General features: G+C 39.6%; 3 protein-coding genes and 1 long non-coding RNA gene across 4 annotated transcripts; 2 read left to right on the top strand and 2 right to left on the bottom strand.

The window, feature by feature from the left end:
- Positions 1 to 1,205: 1,205 nt before the first annotated feature.
- LOC113685128 (monocarboxylate transporter 10) lies at positions 1,206 to 10,979 on the top strand. Its single transcript, XM_089208774.1, has 4 exons — positions 1,206 to 1,602; positions 5,712 to 6,298; positions 6,679 to 7,048; positions 7,927 to 10,979. Exons 1-4 carry the CDS (start codon positions 1,410 to 1,412, stop codon positions 8,586 to 8,588), a joined length of 1,812 nt encoding a protein of 603 aa, XP_089064900.1. The 5' UTR covers positions 1,206 to 1,409; the 3' UTR covers positions 8,589 to 10,979.
- On the bottom strand, positions 4,965 to 12,084 carry LOC149044326 (uncharacterized). The gene is made up of 3 exons (XR_016187449.1): positions 11,922 to 12,084; positions 6,670 to 7,045; positions 4,965 to 6,023 (listed from the first exon to the last, which is right to left on the bottom strand). It is a non-coding gene; the product is annotated as an uncharacterized LOC149044326 (long non-coding RNA).
- A 1,497-nt stretch (positions 12,085 to 13,581) lies between these two features.
- LOC113685097 (monocarboxylate transporter 10-like) lies at positions 13,582 to 17,917 on the top strand. The gene is made up of 4 exons (XM_089208775.1): positions 13,582 to 14,846; positions 15,077 to 15,648; positions 16,382 to 16,751; positions 17,476 to 17,917. Exons 1-4 carry the CDS (start codon positions 13,700 to 13,702, stop codon positions 17,766 to 17,768), a joined length of 2,382 nt encoding a protein of 793 aa, XP_089064901.1. The 5' UTR covers positions 13,582 to 13,699; the 3' UTR covers positions 17,769 to 17,917.
- An 895-nt stretch (positions 17,918 to 18,812) lies between these two features.
- On the bottom strand, positions 18,813 to 26,592 carry LOC149044327 (monocarboxylate transporter 10-like). Its single transcript, XM_089208776.1, has 5 exons — positions 26,361 to 26,592; positions 23,697 to 23,978; positions 22,557 to 22,840; positions 21,081 to 21,450; positions 18,813 to 20,359 (listed from the first exon to the last, which is right to left on the bottom strand). The coding sequence occupies exons 1-5, from the start codon at positions 26,590 to 26,592 to the stop codon at positions 19,362 to 19,364; spliced, it is 2,166 nt and encodes a 721-aa protein (XP_089064902.1). The 3' UTR covers positions 18,813 to 19,361.
- Positions 26,593 to 27,497: the final 905 nt, after the last annotated feature.

The raw sequence follows: 27,497 nt of genomic DNA on the forward strand, positions 1-27,497 counted from the left end.
CGTTTCTCCTTGCGAGTTTAGGCGGGCAATCAAAGAAGTTTCATCTAAAGGAAGTTTTACTTTAAGTAGGGGGAAAGGAAAAAAAAAAGGAAAGAACATATTTTTTAGGGTTGTTTTGACAAACGATTCGTGTTTTGTGAGATCTATTTTCACCTGCACGTTATCTCATCTTTGGGAGTTCAAGTGTCTGTTTGTACAGAGTGTCTTACGGGCTAAAAGTCCCCCACCGCTTTATCTGTCGTCGTTACATTAGAAATTGATCAAGTCGCAGTTTGGCCCCAATAAATAAGTCGTAGGCATCTAAAATAATTTTCCAGGCATAGCAGATAGGGGTCCACAGCTTTACACTTGACTGGTCAAACTAGAATATTCCTGATCAAAAAATAGCAATTCGCCTTGAATCAAAATTGCATCATCCAATATATTTTTATTAGATGTCATGCCCATTTGAGCATGATAAAAAGTGGGAAGCCGGCATTAAATTTTGTATTTGACCACGTAAAATCTGAAGGCTTAAGGCCCTGTCCACATTGAGAGCCTTCACTCCTCAATCTACACCGGTTTCGCCCCCTGAAACTTGACCAGCAGATTAGACCCTCTCGGTGATTTGGATTTTTGCAGAACAAGTGACTGACTTAAGAGTGCCGAACAGAAACTGACGTTCTTTCTGCGCCTTCAAAGGCGTTCGAGCGTGAGGCCATTTGCATACGTGAAAAACAATTCATGATTCGCCAACACAAAAAGCTTCAAACACAAGAGGCTTTTTCAGTTAGCTCTGAAATTACTGACCCAAAGGTCATTACATAACATGTTCGTTTCACGTGCCGGAAATGGACAATTCGATATCGTGCGTTTGATCGTGTTTATTCTGATAACTTTCAAAGCAGAGCAACAAGAACAGAGAGAGCTTTTCTAATGGCCGCTCTCGGTAGAAAAATTAATTAGCACTAAAAAAAAAATAGACTGTTGTTTGAAAGGTTAAACTGTAGCCTTGTCATGCAAATCTCTGCTGAGGTTACATGAGCTGTTGTCACGGCGTGACAGCTGATATCAGATCGTGCTTTGTTAGAGTAAGGAGAATTCACTCCTAATCAGCGGTGGAGTTTTGTGTTTTTTTTATTTGTGGCAAACACGTGGCATTAGCCAATCAGCGCCAGGAAATGTCAGCTTGATACACAAACGTCATTTCCCCAAATAATGAACTCATATCTGCACAGCAGAGCGGCTCAGCACAATCCCTGCCACTCGATTCCATCCACGGGTCAAGGTAACATCTTTAATAAGTTCAAGGGCTGTGAAAAACCTATCGACCGGTGCACTGAACCCGATCAGCACAAAGACACGTCCTAGCCAATTGGAGATCTACGAAATAAGAGCGCTTAGGGGACGAAAAAAGAATTTTCGTAGAAATGGTTTGCTGCAAGAAGAAACCAATGGAGGATAAACCTGAAATAACTGTACCGTTTCCTGACGGTGGCTGGGGGTGGCTTGTTTGCATGGCCACCTTCACTACGCAATTCATCGTTCTCGGCACTATGAACAACTTCGGGGTGGTGTATGTGGAGCTACTTAACGAGTTCAAGACTGGAAAAGCTGATGCAGGTAACGGAGATTTTTTTTTCCGTACCTTCTATTTTAAATTCTGCTGTGACAAAAACAAGATGCAAATGAGTTTCTTATTGTTTGATATTTTAAATATCTTGCGCTGAACTTAAATTGCTTATAACTGTTACCTGAACGATTTGACAGTTTTGGCGTAGAAAAAAAGATAGATCTTGAAGCTAACGCTTTATGCATGTTGCAACATTACTGAGAATTTATCACGCTGTTTGCTAGTCGAGCAACTCTTGCTATCGAGACCCGCGAAGGACCTGATAAATTAAGTCTTCAGCGACTCGTTTGCCGAAGTGATGCGCTAACCGGTGAAAATCTTTACCTATACTTTCCTGTGGGGAAACTTTGATATCAGCTGTTAAAACGATTTTGAAAATAATCGGCATTCTAGTCGCGGTTCGACTAAAGCGGAAAAGAGAAACTTTCGGAGGTCATTCAGAAGGTTTTGAAAATACTCCCTCTTTCCTTGTATTTCGACAAGTTCGACCCTTCTTGCGTATGACTGTGCTTTGCAACTTCGATATCTCATGTTCCTGAGTCCTTCTTATAACAAGATGTGCGGCAATTCTGTTAGATTCTCAGCTGAGCCTCACGAAAATTTTTATCTTCTTCCATCGAATTCGCTCCCCATTGTTACATGTGACAGTAGATGTCAAAGTGTCGTCAAAAACCTGTTTTTCTTGATTATCGTCCAATCGGAAAGCTTTGATTAAAACTGCATGATTTTTAGGGGTTTTCCATTACGTCAAAACCGGTCCCCCAACACACCCACAATTGATTGCACTGCCGATGAGTTTCGTTACAAGAACTTTCGTTTTGGTCTTCCAATGTAAAATTCCTAGCTGGTGTAGATTTTGTTTAAGATTTTGTTGCTACAAATAAAGAAGAAACTTCTGTCAATATTTTCATTGTACTGGCCAAGTTGAAAAGGATTCATTTGCATTCAATAGGTCTTGTCATTTGTCAAGACCATTGTTTTTTTTTTCGATTGAACAATAGTTCTCAAACTCTGCTTACCTTGTACAAAACAGTCAAGAAAACAATTTAAATACGCCTAAGTCAAGCCATTGACGTAGTTTCATACAATAAACTCACTGAATAGCCTCTTTTACAATGTTATTACAAATGTTAAACCCATTCAATTTCACGCTAAATCGACATCTTTTGTTAACGAAATTAACTTCAGGGAAACTCTTTCGCACACACAAACTTCCCTTGTCAAAACTACATTTTAAGATTCTTTTACCTAAGAATACTGTCAATCATAACCTTAGCTTATCTCTTCCTCTGATAACTCTAAGTTAACAAGAGATTAAAAGGCTCGGATTTCCTAGATATAAATAGCGCAGTGGCGATACTTGTCAATCGTTCTTTTAGACAGTGAACTTCGGAAGGGCATAGGAAATCAATCGAGAAGTTGTTTCGTTTACCTACGGGAAAGTTTTACCTCTCATTCATAAACATTACAAAATCCACACAACGCCAGGTTCACCGCTAATTAAAACCAAATTCAGGGCTGGGATATTGTCCGTCTCGAAGAGTAGAAAACTACATCGAAGTGGGCCTCAAGCGAAGTTTCCGTTTCACAGGCACTGAGCGCAATAAAAAATGGTGATTAGAGATACTAAGGAAATGGTTATTCCGCTTTCGCAATAAGCGCTAAGCAAAAAATAACTCGGTAGGTGGCTTAAACCTGCCATGATTCAGAGGCTTAACGAAGCACGGAAACATTCAAAATGCAAAATAACAGATAGCCGAATACAGTTTGCCCTGTTTACGAGAAAAGTAAGAAAAACATTTTTGTTTAATGGTGCAATTTATATTAACAATGGAGTGGCACCTCAAATGAAGTTCGTCTTATGAAACTTAAGAGTTTCATTCCATTCCTGCGTGAAAAGAAACAGTTCCACAGGAAATAACTTGATTGTGATTAATTTTTGGTTCGTGGTTTTCCCTTACGCATAGTTAATTAAACCTAAGTTAGAAAATCCTGAACAGGAAAACGAACATGCTGACAAACGCAACTTGAAGCTTCTTATAAGCGCTTTTTGAGATAATTTTTTTCTCTGAGTGAGAATCGAGACAGCGAACTCCATGATATGTTGAAATGCTCTTTAATTAATGCTTAAATCATATCTTCTTAAGCTGATGTTGTTACTAATGAACCTTGAGGAAAATATTTGTTTGAGCATATTCATGAAGAGCGTTGACGGTCTACAGGGTTCGAGGAAAGAACAGAGGGTTGAACCTTACTTTGCCGAAGCAAGATTCTCTTGAATTTTTTTTTTTAATCTTATTTACAAAAGATTCGCACCTAAACGCAGTTCACGCTAACAGAGTGTCATAATCTGAACCATTTAGTGTCGATTTTTTTTGGCCACGGCATTCATCGAGGCATGTGTTTCCTGCGAATTTGGGAAGAATTTGTGAAACATAACAAATTTATTTGGATAGTTTCGACTAATGTAGCGTCTCAGCCAGTCTTTTGAGATTTTGAAACCTTTGATTTCATATTTTTATAAAGTGAGCGCAAACGCACAAATCGACGCCGAGAAAGTTTTTCGTTTTGCGGTTTGCAGCAGGGGTTTGCGAGGTGGTCGGTTCAAATCCTTGACGCGTGGCGCTCACCGGCCGGAAGCGCGTCATTACGCGCGAGAAAAATCACAACGATCCACTTTTCTGCGCGAAATTATGCTTTTACAACCTTTTCCACTAAAGCTACCCACTTGCCTCGCTTGTTGTCCTCCTTCTCAAGCTCGTTAAAAATCCTTGATAAATACGTGTGATAGATTTTGGCCAGAACACGCGACTCAGACCCCGGGATATTTTTGTTGAAAACCAAGACTGTGTCTATTTACTTTGAAAGCAGCCTGTGAATTGGATAGACAGAAGTCAAGTCTTCGTGAAATAAGTCTCCCTTTTACCGCACGAAATGAAGTCTGCTAGCATTTTCTTATCTCTACACTAAATTTATTTTTAAAAAAAAAAGTAAGGTGTTGATAATTCATGGTGAAAAAGTAAATTTGTTTTTCGTTAAGCAAAAGCAGTAAATAAATGCTGCGTACCTTAAAATTTAATGGCGTTTCCAGGGGCTTGATGCTGGCTTGATTACTTAAAACTTATGTTGATTTGTGCAGATTGTTTATGGCATTTAAAATATTTTTTTGCTTCTTGGCAGAACAAGGGATTAAACAGAGTTCTAAATCAAAGTTTTTTTCTGTAAACACCGAAAGTGCCTCATTCATTCCTTGTACAAAAACAGATTTAATCTCTGGCTAAAATTATTGAATGAAAATTCGATTTTAATGATTCCGTGTTGAGCGAAAGGCAATCCCAAATTCATTCCCTCATGATGCAAAAGCTCTGTTTTTCTTTTAATGTCATCTACCTCAACAAAAATTGAGTGACAGGGTAGTAATCCAATCATTGCTTTGTCTGCTCTTTAACGCCAAAATCACCTCGCGATTTCAAATTACACAGCATGGGTGAATTAAAAAAATTAGAGTTTAGAGGAAGATCCCACTTTCCTAGAGTTACAATGAAACCAATACTGGGCGAGGAGGGATTAGAAACAGTCCCATTGAACCTTCCAGCTAAATCTGCCCATTCATATTAACCCTTTTCCGCCCATCAGTGATTAACAAGTAACTTCTCCCCATAATATCCATACACAATCCAGCAATTAGGTAATGAGAATACTCACACTAACATGTATCTAGTATAAGTTATTGACCAAAATTGTAAACCAAATCCTCAAAATAACTTTGCAAGAAAATGAGCAGGAGCTAGAGGGGAGAATTGACAATAAGATCTTGGTAGGTTAAGGGTTAAGCATGCAATAAACCTCTAGACAGAAAAAGACATGCATATCAAGGAGAAAAAAAATTGGGTGATTAAAAAACTTAAATCACATGCTGTTTTGCTGGATTGATCAGCAAGCCTGCTGAGAGTAATTTCCTTTGCCTAAACAGCTGTTGATAGCACTGAGAGCTGAATTAGCCCAGCTGATAGAAGGGAAATTCTTAAGAATGCGTATGACATTGAAGTTGTGACTAAAAGGATGAGGCTTCATTAATCTGAAAAAATTCTTTCCACAGCATGGGTTGGTTCCATAACATATGGGATGATGTTCTTACTTGGACCTATCGCAACCACATTGTGCCAAAAGTTGGGCTGTCGTGCTACAACAATGATTGGTTGCATGATTGCCGCAGGAGGTTGTCTTCTGGGTTCAATATCAACAAGTATTTACCTGATGGACTTGACATATGGGTTCCTTTTTGGTATTGGAGCAAGCATGTGTTACTTCCCATCCGTGGTAATCTTAGGCCAGTACTTTTCAGAGCGTCTCTCCTTAGCCAATGGGATCACTTCCTCAGGAAGTGGTGTAGGTACACTTTGCATGGGTCCTATAATGCAGAAATTAATACAGCACTTTGGCATGCGCAACACAATGAGGATCTCTGCTGGAATGCTCTCTTTGGTAGTATTCTGTGCTATTATTTACAGGCCCATAAACACTGGTTTTCTAAAACCACCACCCAAGCCTGCCGCAGGGCAAAAGCAGTCACGATTTGCTGTTCTCAAAAGTTTTAAGGAACTGTTCAGGAACAAGGCATACATTTTGTGGTGTGCAGCACTGGCACTGTGGATGTTGGGTTACTTTGTGCCATTTGTGCACTTGGTAAGCATTAATGCAGGTGGATTAACCAATACACTTATAGTGTGCAAAAAAAATCCTCCCATTCTCGATTCAGCTAAATCTGTGTGCAGCACAAGAATTGAATGCTTTTATAAATTTTTGGCTCTTCTGCGCACAAAATTAGCTAGATTCACATACTGAAAACTTAAATTAGTCCACAGACAACAACATATTCTATCTCAATGCTGCTCTCTCAATGCATCTCAGTGATGTAAATACCAGTAGCAAGCCACAATTTTCTTTAACACTCAAAGAAACAAACTAAACATTACATCGCTTCAAAAGAATTATAGAAGCCTTGAAAGGTTTAATACACTAACTGTGAATGCTCAAAAGAGTGTCTTTCTCCTTACCTTTCCAAGGTGCGTCTTGCCACAGAAGAAGGTATCGACCCATTTAGAGCAACTCTGCTCATCGGCATCATGTCAGTTGGATCTACTCTTGGACGTCTCATTTTTGGCAAGGTGGCTGACCACCCAAGAGTGAACAGATTGTACCTTTACCAGATCTCCTTCCTCATGATTGGAATTAGCAACACTCTGTGTCCTGTATTGACCTCCTACACTGGGCTAGTGATCTACTCTACTGTGTTTGGCTTCTTTGAGGGGTGCTATGTGCTTCTGGCTCCTGTCCTAACAGGCGACATTGTTGGAAGAGACAAGATGGCCCATGGTGTCGGTGTGTTATTTGCCCTCAAGTCTGTGCCTCTTACTCTAGGACCTCCAATTGCTGGTAAGTAAAGAAGAAACAAAAAGGAAATGCATTTCCCATGGAATAATATGATTTAATAATATGATAATTTAATAATAAAATCTTTCCAGTTGCTTAAATTGGAAAATTTACTGCGATGATCACATTTCACTTTCATCTACAACCGCAGTACAAATATGAATTATTTCATATAAAACTTCACATCATTTCACTGCACGGGAAGATATGAACTCAATAAATTGACCTCGCTCCCAATGTGTGGCTTCATAGCTCAGTTGGTAGAGCATCGCACCGGTATCGCGGAGGTCACGGGTTCGAATCCCGTTGAAGCCCTGATTTTTTTCAGGCTTCTTCTTTCCAATTGCTTAAATTGGAAAATTTACTGCGATGATCACATTTCACTTTCATCTACAACCGCAGTACAAATATGAATTATTTCATATAAAACTTCACATGCATAAAATTGTTAGTGCCTTTGCTTCTATCAAATTATTATTACTTGGACTGATTACCAAACAAAATAACCTGTTAACATACAGTGTGCCCTTGGCCAGTGTGTTTTTGTTACATTTTGATTCAGTTAACTAAGGAAGTTTAATTACAAAGCAAGCAGTCCAGTTTGCAGTTTACACGAGCAAATGTACAGACAAAGAAAAATCTTACTTTGCTCAACCTTATGACAACCATGTAAAGGGAAAAAGAAAGGCCTTCAAATAGGTTAACAACAAAACAGCAATCAAATCAACCCCCCTTGCCTCTTAAATTTGCATTTAGAAGAGCTTTGCTTTCAAAAAATATGTGATAAAAATATCTTAGTTAACAGAAGTTGTTAACTCTGTTTATCCCATTTCACTTCTTTGCTGAAGAAACTGCATGCAATTTTTTTTCCTCATTTTCAGGCTTCATCTATGATGCATCCAACTCATACCAAGTTGCCTTTTACATTGCTGGTGCTGTGCCAACTGCTGCAGCCTGTATGATGTTTGGCATTCCATACCTCATGCCAGAAAGAGAAGACAACAAATGCAAGGTTGTCCTCATGGAGGAGAGTGGGTTCAATGAAAAGCCAACCTACTTTGACGAGAAATCATCTCACCTTGACGAGAAGAGAGCCATCATGGAAAAGGAGCAACAAATGAGTGGCAAAAACAACAACCCCATAATACCTGACGTCATCATAGAAGAACCAGAAACAGACGATAACAGACCAGTGTCATTCTGTAGCGTAGGGAGCAATAATGGCCTTTCTACTCTCAGTGTTAACAACAAACGTAACACCATGGGACTTAGTACAAATAGCATTTCATCAGTGCGAGAGACATGCCTTGTGTCAGTTGACACTATCAATGTCAGAAGAAGCAGGGTTCTGCAGCTTAAAGGGGAGCTAAGCAGTTCTGTGTTTTCACTTGTCAGACGTTATATGGACATGCCAAAGGAGATTGCAGCAAGTGAATGCGGAAGTATAGCATGCATTCCGCAACACATTGCGAACACTCCTCAAGAGCCTCCACCAGCCCCAAAAGAAAGAGTGGTCATTGTAGGAAAAGAAACTGTTGTGTAATTCACAATCATTTCCTCAATCAGTCCCTTCTACCATGGAGTACTCTTCACATCAGGTAGAAAGTCTTGAATAGCACTTTAAATTAGTGCTACAAATCAAAAATAGTTTTGAAAGTAACTTCAAATTACAACTTCAGCACAATGTATTGTGCAAAAAGGGTAAAATCAATGCTTTGATTTTAAGAAAACACAGACCAGATAAAGAAAATTAACACTTTATTAACCACAAGGTAACTACTTTAAAATATATTTTTTTGGGATCAAGAGGCATCCATTTCTAGCACTAACACAATGCTTTTAATCAAAAAAGCAAATCACACTGTCAGTGATATTGAAAATAACTCTATCCTATTAATATAACGCGAGATTAAGAGTGGTTCCAAAATCAAACGATCAATTCTCTTCACCAATTGACCTGATTTCTCATGACATTAGTGATATGAAATTGGGAATACATGAAGGTAGTTTTGCTTAAGTAAGGAAATTCTCTCTTATTCTTCATGAAAGGTACATTCTAAATTGAATCAGTTCCTGTCTGAACACATTTTTTAACTGGAACTTTTGTGAGAGAAGTATAAAACTGAATTACAAAAAAATTTGACAACCAAATTCACTATTTAAAGAGGAGCTATATTAGAATACCTCTTAACTAAATATCTCTAACTCTATTATTTTTTGGGTAAGTTCAGTTAAAGGTGCTCATTTCAAAAGGCTTTTTAAATACTAGGAACTTTTGATCTTGAGATTAACTACCTCCGCCCCTCTCACTGTATCATAATAAAAACACATGCCAAAAAAAGGTGAATTGTGAGGAGTTTCTTTTGACAAGAGCCTTGAGAAAAGGCTCAAATGTACATTTCAAGACTTACACATCAGTGAGAGGGCACGAGGTTTTTCAGCCTTTTAACATGGGTACTGATTCCCCCCAAAAAAAAAACAAACAAATCTGATAAAGGGAAAATGTTCTAAATTATTTTGTCCTGGAGGAGGGTTTCAGATTTTTGCCATTTGTCTGAGAAATGATAATGTTTGGCTATGTTCACTGATCTCATTTCAGAGCATGACATTTGAGGCATCTCTTTTGCAAAACAACAAATATATTATAGTGATGATACAAATTACAAACAAATGAAAAAGAATTACTTAATCAACAATATTTGAAAATTTATTTAATTCCAATTGGTTTTAAAGAGGGAAACTTCTGTATCCAAACAATCAATGCTATGTGATTCAAAGAAATTTAAGTTAATTTGGACATTGACATTTTGTCATAGAATGAAATATGAACTAGTTGAGTTTGAAGTCTCTACAGAAACTTGTCCAATATCAGCCTGGCTTTTTTCTTTTTTTTTTCACACAAACCTTAAGTTCACAAAAGTTTCACAACAACATTACCTGAAAAATACTGGTAATAAGTATACAGCTAAAAAAATCAGAAAATTGAGAGCACTGGAAAACTTTTTGGAATGTTTTTTTGTTCATTAATAGGCCAATGCATTATGAATTGAGTGTGTTTTAAGCAGCCTCAGTTATTAGTTTTCTGTTTCATGGGTTGCTTTCCCTTGCATGAGTGGTTGTAGCACAATAAACATTCTAAAAATAATTCAGATTTCTGGGTTTCACAGTGTTAAGTTTTGGAGATGACAAAGAATGTAACTTCTGAAGATTTATTTATGTTGATCACAACTGAGTTTTACTATTTTAAAATTATTTGTAACTACAGTATCATATTGAATACTGTATTACCCTAGAGGCCAATAGCGAGACTTCATAACCAAATAATTTTATAAATCAGTTGTTAGGGTGAATCAAACATTGTAACATTCTTTAATACTATTGTTTTTGTCGTTGATGTTGTGAATGTCATCTTTAGCATACAACCTGGTGCTTATTTCTTACTTATTTATTAAGAGGTTTCCGTACTGCAACTGGATTTCCAATAGCTATATTCGATACCCAGTTTTGTTTGTAATACCAAATATCCAACCAAGTTTTGAAGGAGGCCAACCTTTTCTACTTGACAATCACAGCTAACTGCGATTAAGACAGATGGTTTGTAAGTAACAGAGTATTGTGATAGTTTTAGTAAGTCACAACGTTTAGCAACACAGCAAAAGCAAAGCACTAGGGCACAAAATAGACTGAATTACTTAACAACAGGCACTTTGAGATGTAAGTTAGTTTCTTTGTTTGACAATCATAAGATATGCAGTAGTGTTTTTGTTTCCATCATTCTGTAGACTGCACTCTTAACATGTTTTTGTGTCATTGAGTAAAGATACAGTGAGGACAATTCAATCCATTCCCCTGTTAGAGTTGTTGTTGGAACTCATATTGAGAAGGAAAAAAAAATAAAGTGCAACTTGTTTTAAAGTTGGGAATTTTAACTGAGGCTGTGTTAATTGATGTGTCACAATTTTGTTTTTGAACTTAACATAATTTCTCCCAATAGTGATACAGCTGAATCATTCATTAAGTAAAATAAATGATTGCCAGCCCAAGAAGCTTTTAATGTCATGAAAATTCTCCTTGTCATTACTAGAGGGTATGTCTAGAGAAGGGTATGAAGAATGTGGTTACTGACATAGGATGAAAAGAGTTTGTACAGTCAAAATAAATTATATTTTTAAAGCACAATCTGTCACGTACGTTAACTAAAATGAGCAATGGTTTAATCATCCTTGGGAATATGTATCAAAAAACAAGGTATGCAAAAAAAAAAGGATTTATCTTCCTCAAGACTGCCGGGTTATTAACCATTAATTGGGTTATTACACTATATCTCTCAATCAAATGTGGCTTAGTACATAGACAAACCCAACCAATTGGCTTCAACATGTTGATAATACCCAACGAAAAGTAAGTAACAGCTTTCCATGATGCTTAGCGCAATTACTTTCCATAATTTCTTACCGTTTTCTCTTTTGGTAGAAAAAAAATTCGATGACCATTTCAGCGAGTCTTTGTACACATTGTGCGACGTAATAAAAATGTATTTTCACCACCATCATCCTGTAAACACAGCCACATCCGACAATCCACCTTCGTTGTATCGCATTGAATGCAGTTGTTATTTGTCGCTGGCTGGATGATTTTAATGATAATTTTAAAAGACGTTTCGGCTAACGGCAAGATTTACGCACTACCCTTTTCGTCATTAGTTACTGTATATAAGAAAACGATGGCGAAAAACAATATTTACCTTCAGGACTGATGGTTTGTTTTGGAAAGGTATCGTGTTAAAAGGGAATCTCTTCCTGCTAACTCATATCCTCAAGCATGAATCTGAACCATTTTCATTAAAGTCATTACTCCAATAAATAGGTCAACCTACCCTTCTCGAACACAAAATTAATTATTCTCAAATGAAGACGATTTCTCTCTTGGTTCTTGGCAAACGATTTCGTGAAGCAATGCACATTATCATCATCTCTATCACTAGGTGAAGGATGAAAAACTGAATGGCATTCCCCGGCAATCCTCAGCTCAGCGGTTTCCCTACTTTCAAAATGGCGCCGCTACTTTAAAAGGCAGAGAAGCACTTGGGACCAGGTTGCGCTTTTTCGGGGTACTGATACACGCCCATGGCGCAAACCATATCATTTTGAACCTCACAAATCGTTTTGGCGAAAAACGCAAGGGAGAGAGAGCTGTAACCCCGAGAGAGCTGTGAAGATTCACCCGATCCATTAGCTTTCGAAAAAAAAATGATAGACCCATGCATAAGCTTACGACCAAAATAATAAATTAATTTTCATTGTTACAGTTCTTGATACCTTTTTGGTTGCATTTCAAAGTTACCTTAATCTCGACCTGGAATGAAAACATGGCAAACAAAAATCCTTTTTTCGGCTCAGCAAAGTTAACGATTCTTGGAAGAAACAGGTATTTGGAGAAACACACTATTGGAATCTGGAGTGGATCAAAGAGGAAATAACGTTATCAAACGGATAAATCGTTATTCATCGGATAAGTGTTATCAAAACGTACTGCGCAGTCCAAGTTAAAGAACCGATTTATCCAGTGGATAGCGTTATCTACCTTTCAAGTGACCGAGGCCAGAAGGCGCACTTGCGCGAAAGACGTGTTCTCTTTCTTACTTCTTCCCAGACTTCACAAAAGACAACGACACAAGAAAAACCCTCTCGCGAGACTAGACCTCGCTTACCTCACGTTCGTGTCGCGTCCCTTCTACTAAAAATAAAAAAATAAGTTATGCCTGTCTTGCACGCTATTTATCAAATAATGGTTGCATGCGCGCGGCACTTACTGACGTCAGCCTAATTACAACTTTCCACTTGTCATTTAATTGGTAAATTAGAGTGTATGTCGTCATTACAATTATTCCTTTTCTTTACAATCAAAATTGCCTTGCGCCATGGCGCACAACGACGACCAGTTTCTGGACTAGGATCCGCCACGATTGCCACTCTCAGGTGCGTCCCGAAGACTTTTCGGTATTTTTTGCGATATGGATCTCTTCTAGTCTAGGAGAAACTGAGTGCCTAAGTTCTTGGAGTCATATTCTTTTTCACACGCTGAGTGCACGCACGCAATGATACCATGACATTAGTCTATATCACAGAAACTACGTTGCGACTACGGGAACTTCCAAGACAGTTTTTGTAGGCCATTAAATTGAGAAACTGCCGTCGCAACTTTTTTGATAAGAAGCGGAATTCGGTGCTTCCCACTCTCATGTCGATCTGTTTCTTAGCTTAAACAGATTACTAATCTTTTTTATCATCAACGGACTTGTTCCCGCGTCGATATCAGGAATTGCAAGTTATCAAAACGCGACAGTCTCAGATTTGCTTGTGACTAGCTAAGAGGATAGAACTGAACACCGAGGGAGCGGCTAAATTAAAACGAAAGCAATCGCGGAATTAAGTCTAGATAAACAGCGAGAAACTGTTCGATTCCCGAAGCCATGATTCTGGTTAGTTACGGAGAAAGTGAATTCCAAAGTGTAGACTCTTAAATCTATTATCCAGGGAACAACTGCAGAGGGGATCGATAAATGAGTGACCTCCAAACCTCCAAGAAACGGACTGCATTTAATTCAAATTCGCCTTGGTATTGAACCCTTTCCGCTTTTCGTGTTCCGGGGTTATGCCCGAAACTCATGAGCGGCAAAGGGAGAAGTCAGACTCGCTTTACGGAGACGACAGCATTGGAGGGACTTACACGCTTCCAAATTTTGCTTCCGAAGCTCCTTTAACGGATGTAAGGAAGAATCGTTTACTTGCTGTCAATAGAGATACATTAGATAGAAAGGGACATAACCAGTGCAATGAACAGATAAAGTATGCTTTGAGTGATGTTCAACAACAGACTACACAGAGCGATTCACAGGGTTTTTTGAAGCTCGATTATAACGAATCTGGTGATACTGAAGATGTGCTCTCCGCACCAAGAAACATCGGCAAGGATTTCTCGAGCAGGGCAGAGTCAAATAGAGAAAGAGGTCACAATGGATTCTCTACGGAAAGGGAAATATCATTGCCAAATGGAAAGAAATTGTTCACACACGAAGGGAACAACTCGAGAAGTTTACATGAAAAATTATCATTAAAGCATGTTGATACTAGCTCGTCCATTTTGGGTCAAAGGGCCTCGTACGCTGTTTGTGATGTTGTACAACCGATGAATGAAAATATACGGATGGATGAAAAAGTAAACCTGAGACGACGTGGTAGTTCGGGGCCCGAACTTCAAGAAGCACAAAACTCGAACTTCAAAACTTTAGCTCCCGAGTCATGTTCATTACAAGATTCAAATGAAGCAAGAGTAGATCCATTAACTGCAGAAATTCCCAATGTCAGAGGACAAAACCGGTTGAATAGAAAGGATGATAGAGGCATCCTGGTGCAAAATGCGCCCCTTGTTTTTCCTCAAGAATCCAACTTGGCACTCTCAAAGCAAACTACCTCAAAGGTAGACCATGAACCCTCGCGGTCCCTCCGAACCACGCCTTGTGGGAGTAACACCGAATCTGTCATTACGAGAGACGCCGAGAAAATCAAACAAACAGGTTTGACTGACAGCTTTAAAGGCAACCAACCAGACAACACCCTGAGTGACGCGAACGATCGTTCGGTTCAGATTTTAGTCCAAACCCATCCCGACGGCGGATGGGGCTGGGTTGTATGTTTTGGCGCATTTATAGTCCAGTTCATCGCCCTCGGCATGCAAAATACAGCAGGTATTGTTTACACGGAACTGGTGAAGGAACTAAAGACTCCCAGAGGAGCCACAGGTTGGTAAAAGCAGGAGCCCCTAATGGGCTCCTGGTAAAAGTTAAAAAGTGATAGTTATAGTTTATCGTCCTACAAGAAAAATAAACTTGTCACAATGCCAGACACGCGTAGCAACTAAACATGGCTGCAATTGAAAAGAGTAATATAAACTTCTAGTCATGATAAGTTTCAGTCTTTGTGTAGAAGTACAACTTTGTCAACGAAGTTATCTTTATTACATTTTTTCCAGCTTGGGTCGGGTCACTTGCGACTGGGATCATGTTTTTCCTCGGCCCACTTACCACCTCGATGTGTGAAAGACTCGGCTGCAGAATCGTCACCATTTGCGGGGGTCTCATCTGCATCGCAGGGCTTTTACTTTCGTCATTAGTTACCAGTCTATTTCCGTTGTATTTAACTTACGGTCTCATGTTTGGGGCTGGGACGAGCCTTTGCTATTTTCCCACAATAATTGTGCTTTCTAAATACTTCAAACGCCGAATTGCGGTCGTGAATGGCCTGGTAACAGCCGGAAGTGGAGTGGGAACGCTAGTAATTGGCCCAGTCGCCCAAGTGCTGTTTTTGCGTTTTGGCGTACCAAACACTTTTCGAATCGTGGCAGGAATTTTCACCATAGTGATCTTATGCGGATCAACGTTTCGACCCGTTCCTGCCAAGTACCTTCAGAACATTAGAAATTCTGAGGGGGAGCGGAAAAGAAAGCTTTTTGACTGGAGCATTTTCAAGAATAAGGGATATGTTATCTGGATCGCTTCTCTGGCGACATTTCAGCTTGGTTATTTCGTACCATTTGTACACCTGGTAAGAGTTCTAACTAGGGGATCAGTCGTTCTGTATCGTCTGGGGGGGGGAAGCAAATGATTTGGAAAGGATAACATCGTTTTCAGGGGTTGTGGAGGGGGATCAGTCGTTGCCGACAGAGTATAAAAGGAAAATATGGAAAATTGATGGGCAATTAACTGCCAGTGATGGGAGAATCATAACAATATTACAGACTTTTAGGGCGATCAGGTTGATTATCACGACACAACTGCAACCCCCCCCCCCCCCAGGAGATGAATAATGACCGATCGCTAACTAACCTAAGCAACTTAATAATGTTACTTAATGTTACTTTTTTATTTAAGGTAACTTTTAAAGCCCGAGCTTTCATTTCAGTGAGAGTGAGTATTCTACCCTTGTCCCCTCAGCCTGCGTAAACATCTGAGTGAGAGTGTTAGCTGCCCTGTCTAAAAACGCTGTACAGGAACACCACTGAGATAGCCCCTTGTTCAACTTTTTGACTCTTAACTGACCCACCGAATTCTTACTGCAGTCGCATAGTGGAAAAGTGCTCAAGAGAGGATAACTAAAGAAAACTTTCATAAATATTTGGCTTCCACGGGAAGCTCATTTTTTCCTTGGCTTTAAAATGATGTTCATCCCTTCTGAAAGAAAACTTTGATGAATCTAGAATGTCACCGACTGACACTAAATGTTTAGTCAAAAACAAACAATAAATATTTAAGAGACTGAAATACTGTCTTAATATCAGGTCAGACATGCCGAAGATCTAGGCGTTCCACCGACAGATGCTTCGTTCCTGATCGGTTACTTATCGGTGGCGTCGACAGCTGGAAGACTTTTTTTCGGTAAAATGGCAGATCTTTCTTGCGTCAACAGAGTCCACATGTATCAGATGGGACTCTCTATAATTGGTTTATGTTCCTTTTTTGTCACCATGGCAACAGGATACGGCGGTTTGGTAGCTTACGCTGTTATCTTCGGGTTCTTTGAGGCATGCTACATTTTGCTGATTCCGCTGGTCACAAGTGACATCGTGGGCCTCCGAAAGATGTCTTACGCTCTTGGTAGTGCATTCACTGTCATGGCATTCCCAATGTTTTTGGGACCTCCCATCGCAGGTTCGTTTTAGTTCGAGTGCATTTGAAATGTTAAGTAATCTTAGGATGACTGTTTGTGCTATAGGAATTAAGAATTAACAGATCTTTATAGGAAGTAGTTTATTGCCGACGATCGTTAGTTTTTCAGAATAAGTAAAAAGAATGAAAACGCAACTGTCAAGTCGCGACTGGTTTTAGATCTCTATCTGATTGTTTGAGAGGGTGGCGAAAGTTCTCCACGCCAATCAAAAAGCTTAGTGCGACAACCAAGCAATCCCTAGTTACTTTTAACACTCAGTTGAAAATACTCAATTCCAGAGCAAGAGATTATAACCTTTATGTTCTCTTGTCCAGAGCCAATGTGTGTCAGAAATTGAACCACTTTGAACCTCATTAGGGTCCGATGGGTATGAACGAGTATGTGCAGTGAAACCAAGAGAACATCAAATGCCGCTGGTAGCGAGTAGAGAAAGTGTTACACGCAAGCGGTCGAGCGCAAAACTTAACATTTCCAGCTGATGTTCTCCTGATAAAAAAAAAAAAAAAAAGAAAAGAAAAAGAACTATTTTTTTTTTTACACCAGAGCATATTTAAATTGAGATATCTTTCAAGTAAATTATAATTAATTCAAGTCAAGTAGTTACATGCGATCCTAACATTGAAAGAATTTTGGTTCCCCGCCCATGGATAAGCCACTGTGACGTTTTTATGAGACCTTGTTTCAGTTGTTTATGATCCTGTGCAGGTTGGATTTACGACATATCTGGAGATTATGCCGCAGCATTCTACTCATGTGGGGGCATCTCCTTCCTTGCGGCAAGTTTGACGTCTTTCATACTGCGTCTGTCAACGCAGTCGAACCAGGAAACCGGCAGCAAGAGACTTGCGAAACTCTTACGAAGGAGGAGATCGAATCATCGCTCTGAGGTTATGCACGTTCTTTTTGGATGTTTGTGGAAAGAGAAGCAAGAGTCTAGAACATCAAGCTTTGTACAACATAGTGGCATTCAAGTAACAAACAAACGGGTGGATGTTTGAAATGAAAGCAACTGATCTGACACTCTCCGTTTCCATCTCACCGCGTTATTCTCTGTTTAACTGTTTCACAGTACAAGGAAATGAGCACTTCACTTTCCAACTCTGTGTTAACTTGAATATATGAAGATAATAAAAAAAGTTTAAAAAAACAGAGTATTTTTCGCGTTCTTTTCCATGCCATATGCATTTCCCATGAGCATATTGGGCAACTAAGATTAAGCAGTTGGCAAAGGCGCCGGTTCAATGCCAAACTGCGTGCCATGTTGAGAAAGTTCGGTCGAAGAAAGCGTAAAAAAAGCCACTGTGTGTACCTTCCAATCCCCTTTTCTATATGAAAGTACTATGAGCAGTTCCTTAAACTATTAAAACGGTAGGATGGCTCTGAATTCTGGCCAAAAAATATAATAGTTAAACTATTCAGTTACACTGAACTTAGCGCCAACTCAATCAGTGCTCCGTTTCGATGATTCACGGTAAGGAAGGCTTTTAAAAATTGAACTTACCATTGTACCCCTGGTAGTGACCAACGAGTAATTTCTCCCAATAATATGAATACTTTATTAACTAGAGATGTGATGAGAAGAATGAAAAATATCAACAAGGGGATACCGTTTGATTAAACACCAAATTCTCCGAGCTAAAAATTTTAAGAAATGTATAGAAAACAGAGAAGAGAATTGAAAAAGGTTTATACGTAGGCACTTATCCATTAATTTTTACACTTGAAAAGAAGACTGACAAATAAATGGCTGAGGAAATAGGTAAATGATAAGTTCTGGTGAGTATTTTAGCATCTTATATCACGCTTCCACAACTTTCCATCTCAAAATTAAAGAAGTTATCCACATTTAATGGCAGCAACCCACACTTAATCATCAACTTTATGATGTTAATTTAAAACTTTCCTTGTAAATGTATACATTGTTCTGTTCTGTTACTATTTTTTGTTTTGTCCAATCAGCGTTTTGTTATACACTTTAAATTCAACTTTGTACTTCTTAAAATCAAAAGTGAAGATGACAGAAGAACTGTCGAAACATGTTTTTAAAAAGAGTCGTTTATTTTATTAAATTCGTTACATATCTGCTGCTATCCAGACCTTTCAGCAATAAGTCAGAAAGTAGATACAAATGGGCAAATATTCCAGGTTGGTTAAGGAAGTATCAGAAACCAGTAAATTGCAGTGAGAGAAGTCATAACCGTCTTCTATAATAAGCTACTCCATGACGGAAGTGACTTTTGATTAAAACTAACTATTTTCTTTAAGTTTCGACTTTGATGAGCTAAATTTCATGAAGGATGAATAAAAGTCAGTAAAAAGGGCAAGTACTTAATTGACTGTAAAGGAAACCTAACTTAACTTGAAATCGTGGACAGCTAGTAATGAGCTATAAATATCCAGCTAATGCAAAGTTTGAACTTATTACTTTGGCGTTTTTTGTCCACCAAAGTCACAAAAAGAGAGACGCAACCACTCCAAGCCTCGTTCCCAGAAAGAGACAGGACCCTGGGAACGAAGTTGGCTTATCCTTCCCAGACTTCCGTTGGACAGAGTGTAGAAGAGAACGCCTAAGGTCTGAGCTGGCACAGTTTCTAAACAGTAGATTCCCTTTCTTCTCCACAATCATCTTGCTCCCTTCCTCGCATGGCCTGCAACAGTCGAGCAGCTAGCAGATGAAGCATATCATCGTCTTTCATTCCAGACTGGAAGACCTTCGGGGTTCCTGCGATAACAGTGCTCCGACCGGACTCCCAGTTTGAGCCCACTACCGTGCTTTCACCAGATTCTCGTCGAGTGTCTTCATTAAACAGTTGCCCTAATGACAACGTGTCCATTTCTGCTTGGGGCTCAGAGGAAATCTGTTCGAAAGATTCTTCGCTGCTTGATTCCTCGGAAACCTCAAAGGACCCTTGCCTTGACTCTGATAGAGATCTTTTGAATGAGCCTTTCCCCCTCGAGGGGCTTGAGGAGGAAGTTCTGAAACCTAAACTGCTACTCATCGAGCTCCTGGATGAGCTACCACCCGACTGCAACCCCATGGGACTTTGTGATGATCCTCGGCGCGAACCTGATAATGGAGTGGAGGCTCTGGATTGGGATTGAAGCTGCTGTTGCAAAAGAAACTTTGTAATAGATCCTCGATGTGACATGCTAGCATTGAAGACGGTATTGATGCTTGTATCCATGGAAAAGCTGCTCTTTTCATTAGAGGCCCCGTCTGTCGCCACATCAGCTTCGTTATCGATGGTAAATCCTGTCAAGTACTCCTGCTCAGCCCTGTCAGCTTCGCAAAGGCTGATCTCCCCGGTTACGGGGCTAGATAAGCTACTATTTCCTTTATCCAAGCTTTGGCTCTTCACCGATCTTCCGGCGAAAAATGAACGGGAATGCTTCCTTGTACATGGAGTAGATGACTGTGAATTTAGAAGTCCTTCCAGGCGGCTCTGACAGGAATCTCGGCGAAAGACACCTCCTTGTTGGTTGGGCATGAGCCAAGGTATCAGAAACATCAGACAAGAGGAAAGGGTAGTGGTGGCGCCACAGATGTAGAATGCTGTGTGGTAAGAATTGAGCATGTCGTACATAAAGCCTGCAATGGGAAAAAAAGATGAGTGACTCAAGCAAGCGAGGGTTGCTGTAGTATGACTAATGAGTTTGTTATTGAGAAGCGGTTCACCATTTGCAGGGGGACTGATTAACAATTCAATTATCAGATCGCAGCATTCGTGATAAAAAGCTAGTAGATTTATGCTAAAATCTATTGGTAGGCGATAAGTCCAAATACTCCTTTCCGACTTTTCCTGAAAATTGTGCACAATTTTGCAAACCAGTCCTTTTTTAATTTCCATGTTAAAAACAAAGCACTGATGAAGATATACGAAAGGAGTAAATGCTTTAAGAGCACTGCAAATGGAAAGGACATTTTCCGTTCGGATTTTGTGGTGAGAAATTTGGTGAATCTTATAAAAACACTCTGAAATTTTGAACATTTGCTGGTTGGACAAACCAATGTAGACTGACAATTTACGCTGCAACATCGAATTCTTAAATTGTCTCAATGGCGCGCAAGGCACCACGTGCTACAACCGAGAAAAAATCTTCAACTTTTTGGGATGATCTGCTTCGGTCACTGGGGACTGAGCTGAAAAGAAAACGAAACATTTACAAAGGGCTGAGTTGAAACGGGAAAGCACACCCTCCTCAAAGCTTCCGCAAAATTGTTTTAATAAAACAAAATAATCCGTAAGTGTGTGAAAGAGCGGGTAGTATGTTTACCAACACTATCTTAATTTTAAAAATCGCTACCGTACCAGCAAATGGAGGTCCAAGCGTAAGGGTGAATGATATGACTCCGTACAGACTTCCTATTGCGGCTGGGAGCTTATGAACTCCCACGATATCAGTATTGAGCACCGCGATCAACACCACGTACAATCCGTCAAACAGCCCCAAGGCCACGACCACCGTCAGTAAGGATGCATAACTTCTGGCCAGCGGACTCAGCGTTGTGGTCACCCCAAAGCCCAAAATCGCCAACTGCGTCATGAACAATCGATTTACCCTTGGATGGTCGGAAAACTTGCCGAATCCGAGCCGACTGATTGTTGAAGCGATGGACATGAATCCAATCAGCAGAGCTGCTTTGGAAGGTGAAATACCCAGACCCTCCACGTGGCTAACCTGTTTGGAATGCAGACAGACCAATGTTGGGATCCCTGTAAACTACGTTGACTAAAAGTTAAAAATGTCAATCATGTCATATACAAACTTAGTATGTGCTAAGACAGTGGATAGCGTCGAAGGCACGCTCTGATTGGCAAATCAGACTCCGAATATCATTTGATATTAAAAACTAGATCACTGGATAATGCAATTTAAGAGTTTTCATTTGCCTAGACATCATGGGTTATAAGCCATTATACCATGCGCGCGCATGAAGATGAGTTAAACCGGGATTTGCGCCCAAGAATATTGTAATTGTTGTAGGAATAAATGATTTATAATCATCTTTTTATGCCATATTATCTCACTGTTTTAGCACATACTAAACCAGCAATTTACCTAAGTATCGGTGGCTTGTAGTGGATCTTTACCTTTACCGCTTCGCAAATCCGCGCCACCTCAACTTCGGTGAATAGTTGTTAATTAGCCACCATAAGAGTTTATAAAAGTAGATGTTCGGGGCGTTAGCCCTTCATTAGAGCAAAAGTGACTGTCTGATTGACCGAGCTGTTGGTGAAAATAAGAGAATATCCAAAAATTTTTTAGTCTAGCAATTGTTTGATTGCTATTGTAATACATTCAACTCACTGTCTCTTTTCTGATTGGCCGAAAGCGTACAGTGGGTTTTCGAAATCAGCGCCTGGGACGTCATCTAGTTGTAGATTATGCAATAATTTTGTGAAGGACACTCAAGGTCACAGGTAGGTATTCATGTCATGTATGACCGCGGTGCATGATTTGTAAAGGTAATCATGTCAAGTTCGCGCGCCTTTTGTTGCTTCCTGATAGGTATATTTTTATACGTTGAGAAATAAGTTATCAGTTCCACTTATTGTAGTGACCATTTTTTTTTCGATCAATGTATAATAAAACAATTATTGGATGAAATTTTTGTGATATTCAGAATAATCAAGATCTCGGTGATGGGTTACCAGCCGAAGCCGAAGGCTGAGGCTGATAACCCCTGCCTCAACCGTGATTATTCTGGATATCACAAAACCTCAACCAAGAATTGTTTATACACTCACTCTCATTTCAAGTCTCCCCGTCCTTTGTTTACTTACCAAATGGACATAAGGAATAAAATAACCCAGCATGAAAATAGCCACAGCTGCTGTATAAACACAGAATGCTTTGTTTTGCCATACTGAGGAGTCAAAGAAAGGCCTAGGCTGTCGCTTTACTTCAAACAGTTCCTCAAGAGGTGAGCGAAACGGCCTGTAAGTCAATGCAGCCAGTAGCAACAGCAGTGATACGCCACTGAGTATGCGCAGAGAAGTAGAAAGGCCATAGCGTTGGAGGATGTACTGGAGGACTGGGCCGAATGTCAGCGTGCCAATTCCACTTCCTGTGGAACATAAGCGCAAAACGTTCGTTTTTTCTCCAATAATTTATGTAAACTGTGATAAAAGGAAACTTTAAATAACGTTCGACTCACCTACACCTTAATTAAAATGGCGTATATGATAGATATATTATTTTAGGTACGTATAAATTAGCCTTTCCAGCCTCGCTTTTCACAGAAAATTCTATAGTTCTTTAACATATCTTCCAGGCCAGGAAGGCTGATTAGCATGAGAATGGAATAACAGTAATTAAACCTGTTATTTATGGAAGAGTTCCACTGTTTCGTAATTTCTTTATGATGCGACTCGTCGTATAACGCACTTCTTCTCCTGGAGAGAATGTCGCCATTTGATTTCAGTGAAAACACCGCCTTTCGCGAGGGTTCCTTAAAAGATTTCCAGTATCAACTTTACTCCTGCGTGGGTTAACGCTATCCACCAGATGAATCTCTATCCAATGGGTAGCGCAGTGCGTTTTGTTAACACCTATCGGCTGGATACCGATTTATCTGTTGAATAGCGTTATCCGGGTTATTATGCTTGTTAACACTTAACCACTGAATTGCGATTTATCTGTCGGATAGCATTATACACCCTTTGAGCAAATGGACCCTTATATAGAGGGGTTAATGTATTGCGAGCGTTCTGCACATAGTCACACCAGCTTGGGTGTAAGCTCGTACTTTCGTATACTAAGCTAGTGCGCTAACCTACAGACATCTATATATCCCATCTTTCGGTAATCCAGGAAGGGAGGGGGGGTGACTCCCTAATTTGACCAAAGTGACTTCTTTCTACTACGGCACGGGTAGTTAGATCCTCTTAAAGAAGTGATACATTTGATTCTGCTCAACTTACCAGCAGTAACTATGCCATTTACCAATGACAATCGCTTACAAAAATACTCCCCAGGAGCGGTTAATGTGGGGAAGTAACAAAAGCTCGTCCCTATACCCCACAAGACGCCGTAAGTCACATAGAGCTTTGTCAGGTCGGAAACAAATGACGTCATAAGCATTCCCAAGAAGCACAGCAAACCTCCAAGCAGTGCCACTACTCTGCAACCCAGTCTTTCACTGAGCCCGCTGGTGATTGGTCCAAATACATACATAACTCCAACACTGACTGAACCCACCCATGCTGAAGAAAAAAGAGAATTAATCATTCTAAGCTAGCAAAGGATTTACTAGTCTGAAACATCATACCGTAAGATCGTATTGAGGCGAGAATTATGCTAGTTATATAGAGTTGACAAACCTCGCAACCGTATGGAGCCAAATCTTCTTTAAAAGTTTGTTTGTCAGTTTTAAAAATCTCACCTTTGCACTCCTAAACAATGGACCAATGTAGCCGCTGTTGAAAACGTTATGCGAGCCCTACATAAACATATCTAGACTCTCGTAAACCACCTAAGACACTCGGTATTGGTCAGGAATAATTAAGCGGTCCTTTCCTCAAGAGTTTGTTTTAGAGCACAAAATTAAAGCAAGATACTGTGGATACGATTGAAATAATTATAATGAAACGGAAAATACAGAACATGCAAAGCGAAATTCGCGAACCATATCGACAATCTCTCGAGAAAAATCAAGAAACGGAAAGATTTCCGCACAGCCCCAAACCATTGTAACACAGAGCCATAGTCCAAAGGACAATTTACTGTTCTGGACACTGTTTTCTTCACCCGAGAACTGCATGCATAATGAAGTATGAGGCAATGCGGAAATCTCACCAAATAAACGGCGAGACATGAACTTGAGCTTGAAATTGAACTAAAGTCAAACAAAACTAAAGAGAACGTGCAAGGTACAAAATGTGCATAATAAGGTTTAGTCAGGAGCAAACAAAATCTCAAGAGGCCTGAGGCCTAAGATCAACACAAAGTTAAAAAACAAACAAACACAAGACAAAAAAATTGTCGGCTTGAAATAAACATTCAAACGGGCATATTGTGCATACCTCAGTGATAGGCCAGAAATTGCTTTAAGGCAGCATTTCGTTACCTGTGCTTTTATTTGTTTTAGTTGTGACCATTTTTCAAGTCTGGTAAAACAAAACAACAGTTTTCCAGGAGGTCTAGATGGAAAATAAATGGCCAATGCTGAGGAGCACTAGCGATCGAGTTCTTCGTGTTTATAACTGTGGGAAATGATGTAATAATTAAGAGTCCGCGCAGGAGTGTGAAAACTGTCTGGCCCTGCTTTTTTTTGACGTATTGATAGGACCAGTTGAGCCAGAAACTCTAAAACTCTGTCAGTTCTCGTATCGATCTCTACCGATCTCTCCGACAAAAGGCTAACGCTCGAAATGTCAGCTCTAGAACTCTTTACGGTGGTCAATTTACGTTATTAACTCAGCTGATAAAACTAAAGGTCATTTACGGGCATGTGTGTTTGCGCGGCAGATAAATCTCGCTAGGTCAAAGGTCTCGCTTCGTTCGTGATTACATCATCTGTGATTTTTCTTGGGAGCTGGATAATGTTTTTTCATATCAGTCACCGTTCGTTTTTTAAGCGCGATTAAATCTAAAAAGTCCGACAAACAACAACAAAACAACATTAACCGAAAATTTGTGTAAATTTGTTTTTTTGTTTTCTAATCTACCATGTTAAAAAAATTTTTCTCGCCAAAGCTTGTTTTTCGTTCCTATGACCCCAAAAAAGCCGATTATCAAAATAAGAATGCGTACAATTAGCGGGAATTTTTCGTAGAGACTGAAAATATAAAAGACGAACTGGCTTTTACATCTGACGAGAACCAAAGTTGAACAAAACAGCTCAGGTCTGGTTGAGTTTTTACACTGCTTCGTAATAATCGCTTGACATCGTCAGCAGTGACGGTATATTCATGGTACACTCCAGGAAATGATCACCGAAACTGTAGAAATTTTCCTTCCTTTTGCAATCTTTACGAACTCAAAAGACTTCACAAATGCGTTTTTGTAGATTGATTGTTGGTGTGTTCTCAGTTTGGAAATATTAACAATCGTATGAATAATATAATCAATTTTGTGTGAGCCCATGTGACAACCCATGATCGAACATAATCTATACCTCCACAATTTCGCATAAATCTACAGTTACTTCGATTTTTCAACCGAAGTTATTAGAATCGGCAAACCAACGAAGATTTCTTTCCAAACTGAGTGAAACTCAAACTAGTCCTAAGCGCGAACAGCAGTTACAACTAAGGTTCCCCTTACGTGCAAAGTAATTCCTACTGGCATCTACATATCTTGGGGCCTTAAATCGGAATTTCACAATTATGAAACAATTGAGAGTTTTAGTCATAACGCTTACAGCAAACGCTCAACAGCAAAAATTGAACTCTTCTCTGTCTGCTCTCAACCGTTTCTGAAGTAAAATCGAAACATTTATATCAACAGTGGACGAAAGATTTTTCGCTTTCTCCCAACAGAGTAGATTAAGAATTTTCAATATTTCCGTTTGCCATTGACGCAAACGGAAAATTCTGTCTGTACACTGCTCTACAATGCGTAATTCCATTAACACATAATCTCACCAGTTTCTGCCTTGGACCTTTTGTACTCCTCCAGTAATGTCGTGTACAAAATACCAAACGAGTTGTGGATCCCCATAACAATAAACTGAGTCACAAATGCTGCGCCACAGATCATCCATCCCCACGCTCCTTCGGGAATAATTTTAATCTCGGATGCGAGGGCTAATCGATCCAGCTTTGCAATTTGGATTATCGAGGAAGTTTCTTCGTCCGCTGATCCTGACGAGCTCATGGCTAACAGAGACAAAACAATTCAAGAGGAGAAGTGGCAACGAATTAATAAGAAAGACGACAGGTGAAAAAAGGTTTGACGTCACATAAAATCTCTAAGAGCCTGATGCTCTTTCAATATTGATAAAGGAGACAAAATCGTCAAATGAGGAAGCGCAATCAAATTTCAACGCCGAGAATGTCACCTCGAAACAAAGGCGTAATTAGTAATACTGAAAATACCTTGATTTGTTATTAGCCACAACAAAACACATTAACCGTGCATAAACACGCATTATTTAAGAAAAGGGTTCGCTATGCGACAATACTAAGAGTGGCGTCCTTATTAACGCTAGGATTGGCCAAACCAGTGCCAGGTCCGTCAGAGCGCAAGTTATTTGCGCGTCTTCGATCTTTGTTGTTATAAGTATCAGTTTTAATAATATATCGATAGGCCATTTCCGAGTCCTTGCGGTTCAGTGATCTGGTGGCGAAATTATAGCGCGAGAACGAGGCTAAGTGCGAATCGCTCTTGTCGGCGGGTATAAAGAATAAAGAGCTGTGGTAGTGAAAATTAGCGAAAATTTCTCAAAATTCAGTGTGGGAGGGTAAAAAATTATTTGTGGGAGAGGTATTGAGCTAAGTGACGGTATCAAAGAAAAAAAAAGCAGAACTGTCCGATTCATGCAAGAAAAGTCGCAGAAATAAAGCAGATCAAACTAGCCTCTGCTGCCGAAGACCGCAAAAAGCTGTTGGAGGAGAAATTAAAAACAAGTGAGGGCAAATTTTCAGTACCTAAAATTTTGAATGCTTGGACGTACGACTTCGCTAACTTTCCAGAGTTCTCGTTCGGCGTCTGCATGCAGCCTGGCCTCAGTTGCCTTTATGTCATCATTTAATCGTTGTTTTTTTCCTTGCTGTTTCATA

This window comes from Pocillopora damicornis, chromosome 6 (genome assembly GCF_964200805.1).
Source record: "Pocillopora damicornis chromosome 6, jaPocDami1.2, whole genome shotgun sequence".
NCBI lineage: Eukaryota > Metazoa > Cnidaria > Anthozoa > Scleractinia > Pocilloporidae > Pocillopora > Pocillopora damicornis.

What these genes read in the sequence shown, in the direction of transcription:
- LOC113685097 (XM_089208775.1), top strand. Translation starts at nt 13,700, where the DNA reads ATGCCCGAAACTCATGAGCGGCAAAGGGAGAAGTCAGACTCGCTTTAC. An exon ending in GACTCCCAGAGGAGCCACAG is followed by an intron (nt 14,847 to 15,076) that starts GTTGGTAAAAGC and finishes CATTTTTTCCAG; the next exon opens with CTTGGGTCGGGTCACTTGCG. An exon ending in TTTGGGACCTCCCATCGCAG is followed by an intron (nt 16,752 to 17,475) that starts GTTCGTTTTAGT and finishes GATCCTGTGCAG; the next exon opens with GTTGGATTTACGACATATCT.
- LOC149044327 (XM_089208776.1), bottom strand. Translation starts at nt 26,592, where the DNA reads ATGAGCTCGTCAGGATCAGCGGACGAAGAAACTTCCTCGATAATCCAA. An exon ending in AAATGGCATAGTTACTGCTG is followed by an intron (nt 22,841 to 23,696) that starts GTAAGTTGAGCA and finishes TATGTTCCACAG; the next exon opens with GAAGTGGAATTGGCACGCTG. An exon ending in GCTTGGACCTCCATTTGCTG is followed by an intron (nt 20,360 to 21,080) that starts GTACGGTAGCGA and finishes TTCCCATTGCAG; the next exon opens with GCTTTATGTACGACATGCTC.
- LOC113685128 (XM_089208774.1), top strand. Translation starts at nt 1,410, where the DNA reads ATGGTTTGCTGCAAGAAGAAACCAATGGAGGATAAACCTGAAATAACT. An exon ending in GACTGGAAAAGCTGATGCAG is followed by an intron (nt 1,603 to 5,711) that starts GTAACGGAGATT and finishes TTCTTTCCACAG; the next exon opens with CATGGGTTGGTTCCATAACA. An exon ending in TTGTGCCATTTGTGCACTTG is followed by an intron (nt 6,299 to 6,678) that starts GTAAGCATTAAT and finishes TACCTTTCCAAG; the next exon opens with GTGCGTCTTGCCACAGAAGA.